We start from the raw sequence: 3,779 nt of genomic DNA, 5'->3' as shown, positions 1-3,779 counted from the left end.
CCTTCCCCTCCTACCCCTGATTCCAACGCAGAGGTCCAGAATGCCCTGGGGAGGGAGAGAGGGTGCAAACGGCAGGTCCACGCCCCAACTGAAACCTTAGGAAACAGTTCCAGGCAGGGAGGGGCGCGGTGGGCTCAGCTCAACCCCGGAGGGGGTGGGGGTGGGGGTGGAAGTCCTGGCTCTGATCACAGGGGTGCCGGGGGCCAGGTGGCCTGCCCCTCCAGGTCAACCCCAGGCCCGGGCGCGATTGGTGGGGGGGGAAGGGGTTGGACGGAGGAGGAGAGCGGGTGGGGGGTGTGGGGGAGGCGTCCCAGTTCGTAGGCCGTGGCCAGTTTCCCCAGTTAACAGCCAGGCCGCAGCAGGAACGGGGCGGGGGCTCTTCTCCAAACCGGTGACTACAGGCTCTCGCGCTCTGCGACGCCCGGGGCCTGCGCCTCCGCGGCCGCGGCCTCTCCCGGCTGCTCGGGCCCCTCCGCGGGCGGGGCCTGGGCCGGGCCCGGCTCGGGGGCGGTGGCGCCGCCGATCTCCAGCTCCACGAGGGGCGGCGGCGCGGCTTCTCCGGCGGCCTCGGCCTCCTCCTCCTCCTCCTCCTCCGGCGGCGGCTGCGGCGGCTGCTCCCCTTCCGGCTCGGCCTCCCGGGGCTCGGCCTCTCGGGGACGTTTGGGGGAGCCCTCCGGCAGCTCCCCCGCGCTCCTCTTGGGCGCCCCCTGCTCCGCGGCCTGCTCGGCCTGCGCGTCGCCGCCCGCCTTCCCCTGCGGGTCGCCGCGGCCTGCGGTGGCGTCCGCGCCGACCTCCGGCTGCGGCCCGGGCCAGTCGGCGCCGGCCTGCCCCCGGGCCAGCTGGTAGTCGGCGGCCTGGACGGTGGGGTTGTTCTCGATCTCCCACAGCCCCGCGCTGAAGCCCCTCCTCTTGTTGGGCTTGCCGAACTTCTCCTTGGACTCCTCGTACGGGAACAGGTGCTTGGGGCCCAGGAAGGCCGTCTCGTGGGTGCCGAAGAAGAACACCTGGTACCGGTTAGGCTCGGCCATGTGCTCGATCCTGGCGGGCCAGTGGGCGTAGCCCTTCAGCTTGGCGAACACCAGGTCGCCGCTCTTGTACTTGGGCCGGCAGTAGCGCGACATGGCGGGGGTGCGGACCCGGCCTCGGCGGAGGCCCCGGCGACGCCCCACGACGCGGGCGGGTGGCGGCCGCTGGGCTGGGTGCGCGCGCCCCGCGAGGGCCCCCGCGCGCCCGCCGACGCGCGCAACGCCCCGCGCCCTGAGAAGGTTCTAGCGCGAAGAGTGCATTATCTCCGAGACCCCAGTGTGGGCGCCGTGGTTTCTAGAATGATAGAGCTGACAGGTCGGATGGCCGGGTGGCCCGGGGCCCGTTGGTCTGTAGAGCACTTGGGCCGTAAAGGTTGCGCGGGTCACGCTGTGTGCCGGAGGAGCCTGGGAAGGGTGACGTGGGGCAGCGTTGGGAGAACGCAGTGACACGACGAGAGCGTGTTCGGGGGGGAAACCGGTAACAGGCTAGTGCAAACTCGAGGTCTCCGCGTGGGTCCTGATCTCAGCACAGCAAACTCCACCCTTGCCTCAGGAGCCATTGATGGCGTGGCGGGGTCCGAGGCTTCCCTCCTTCTCTGATTTCCTTGAAGGCTGACACTGGAGCCTCCTCCGGGACTCCAGAGCAGAGTGGAGGTCAGGCAAAGGGACAGAGCCAGCGATAGAGTGAGGATGTCCTGAGTTCACATCTTCTGGACTCCAGTGTTCTGAACCGGTAGTATTCTTGGGAGGGGCGGGGGGGGGGCACAATATATTAATAGCATCATGATCGTGTCAAACCAGCCATATCAGAGGGGTAGCCTTTGCCCTTTCAGTGATTCTTGCCCATGGTAAAGAGATAAGACTTCATGGTTATGATACATCAAATGCTCCCAGAATCTTCCCACAATAGAGGCAAAGTGGGCTGGTTGTGATTAAGAATTAGGTAAAGGTCTGCTCATATCAAATACGCTGTTGGTAACTAGGACTCCCTCTAGGTTAGACAAAAAGAAGAAAAAAAAAGTATGATCTCAGCTGAGAGATTATTTTAAGAAGAGACATTTCTCCACATACAAGACTATTCTAAACTGATACAGGAGTTTCCATGTAACCACACTTGTTATAAAACTTTCTACATCTTTTTTTTTTTTTTTTTGAGTCCTGCTAGCTAGCTGTGAGCTTGTACTTTGCAACCTAGCCTTATATTTCAGAATAGTACTCTTGGCTATAAGGACAAAGACCTTTCAACATTTATCATGTATTTAACTACACAGATGTTCCTTCCGAGTGAAACCAACAATGACCAGTGGCGAATTAAAACCATTAACCTGTTTCAGTACAACTCAGATTTCTTTCTGGGTTGCTGGGGCCAATCAGCCATTTTGCCTCTGGGTGGGGGAGACCCACTTTGGGCCAAAGAAGTTACCCTCTCTCAACAAGGGAAAACAAATACGATGCGCTTTGAAACGCTAGACAAGTTCTTTTCGCTTTTCTGTCGAGCCATATTCTTAGAACATTTTTTGGGACATTCTGCTACAAAGACAAATCTGATACATTTCCTCTCTCAACTTCACAGAGAAAGCACTAGAAAACTAGAAATGTTTAGTGGCTGCAAAAGATAATAGGACATCATGGGCATTCGCATAGCAGGAAGGAATGTGATGTTTCTGTAAGCAGAGGTCTTACTATGCACACGTGGCCTTTCTTCTCAACGCTCACTGTGCTGCACTAAAGTACAGATCATGTAGCAAAGTTGGAAAGAAGGAAAAAGTCTGGGGAGACTCAGAGTGAGTGTGATTACGGCCAAATGGACCACAGTGGTAGAAGCCAAACATCAAAGGTCATTGTCTAGCAGTTGAATCACAGCAGGTAAACATGTACATGTGAAGGTATTATTTGGACGGAGTATTCGAGGGGTAGAGCAAATAACCAAAAACCTATCAAAAACTGAAACAAAATGTAAGGAAATAGAGGCAAGAAAACCTAGTAGAGAAGGATCCATACCCGCAAAGGGTGAAAGAAATTCTATTAGGCACAGACCGTCATTCTCTTCTTGTCACCCCTTACAGGTGACTACGGGGTGTGGTGCTATATAGGGCCAGCACAGAAGATGTTGATCTTTGAGGACTTGAAAATATAATTTAAGAGATAAGTCACCAGAGACTTCCTTACAGAGAAACGCAAGCTAGTCTTCAAATTCTAAGTCCTATGTTCTTTGCATCAACACAAAGGAATTTCAGGAGAAATCAGTAGGTGTGTGGTTATCAGGACAAGCTTATGGGAAGGGGTAGTAGGAGAAACAATAGAGAGAATTCTGGCAATCCTCACTTGTTTACCAGCCTGGTAAGGTGTTTAAAGTAATACTTAAAATTTCTCTCAAGGTTTTGTTTTTTTTTTTTTTTCAATTTTTTAATGTTTATTTATTTTTGAGAGAGAGAGAGAGAGAGGGGAGTGGCAGAGAGCTAGGGAGACACAGAATCTGAAGCAGGCTCCAGGCTCCCGGCCATGGGCACAGAGCCCAGTGCGGGGCTCACGGACTGTGAGATCGTGACCTGAGCCGAAGTCGGATGCTTAATCAACTGAGCCACCCAGGCACCCCTCTCAGGATTGTTTTAAATGAGATTATGGGTAGGACAGTCCAGACAATGGCTGTGAGAGGCCACGATACACTGACAAAGTGTGATGGCGTGTTTCATCATGGATAGGATTAGGCTGTTATTATTATGCTATTGTTATTATTATTTTGTTACTAGACTA

The 3,779-nt window shown here is 54.9% G+C and overlaps 1 protein-coding gene across 1 annotated transcript; it reads right to left on the bottom strand.

Annotated features, from left to right (window-relative positions):
• Positions 1-395: 395 nt before the first annotated feature.
• On the bottom strand, positions 396-1,121 carry HDGFL1 (HDGF like 1). Its single transcript, XM_047101477.1, has one exon. It carries the CDS (start codon positions 1,119-1,121, stop codon positions 396-398), a length of 726 nt encoding a protein of 241 aa, XP_046957433.1.
• Positions 1,122-3,779: the final 2,658 nt, after the last annotated feature.

This window comes from Lynx rufus, unplaced genomic scaffold (assembly GCF_022079265.1).
Source record: "Lynx rufus isolate CCGP_SWC_20201006 ecotype Redwood Valley unplaced genomic scaffold, mLynRuf1.p SCAF_6, whole genome shotgun sequence".
Classification (NCBI taxonomy): Eukaryota; Metazoa; Chordata; class Mammalia; order Carnivora; family Felidae; genus Lynx; species Lynx rufus.
This window is presented reverse-complemented; position numbering and strand designations above follow the sequence as displayed.

Excerpts from the sequence above, each read along its gene's own strand:
- HDGFL1 (XM_047101477.1), bottom strand. The coding sequence starts at position 1,121 with ATGTCGCGCTACTGCCGGCCCAAGTACAAGAGCGGCGACCTGGTGTTC.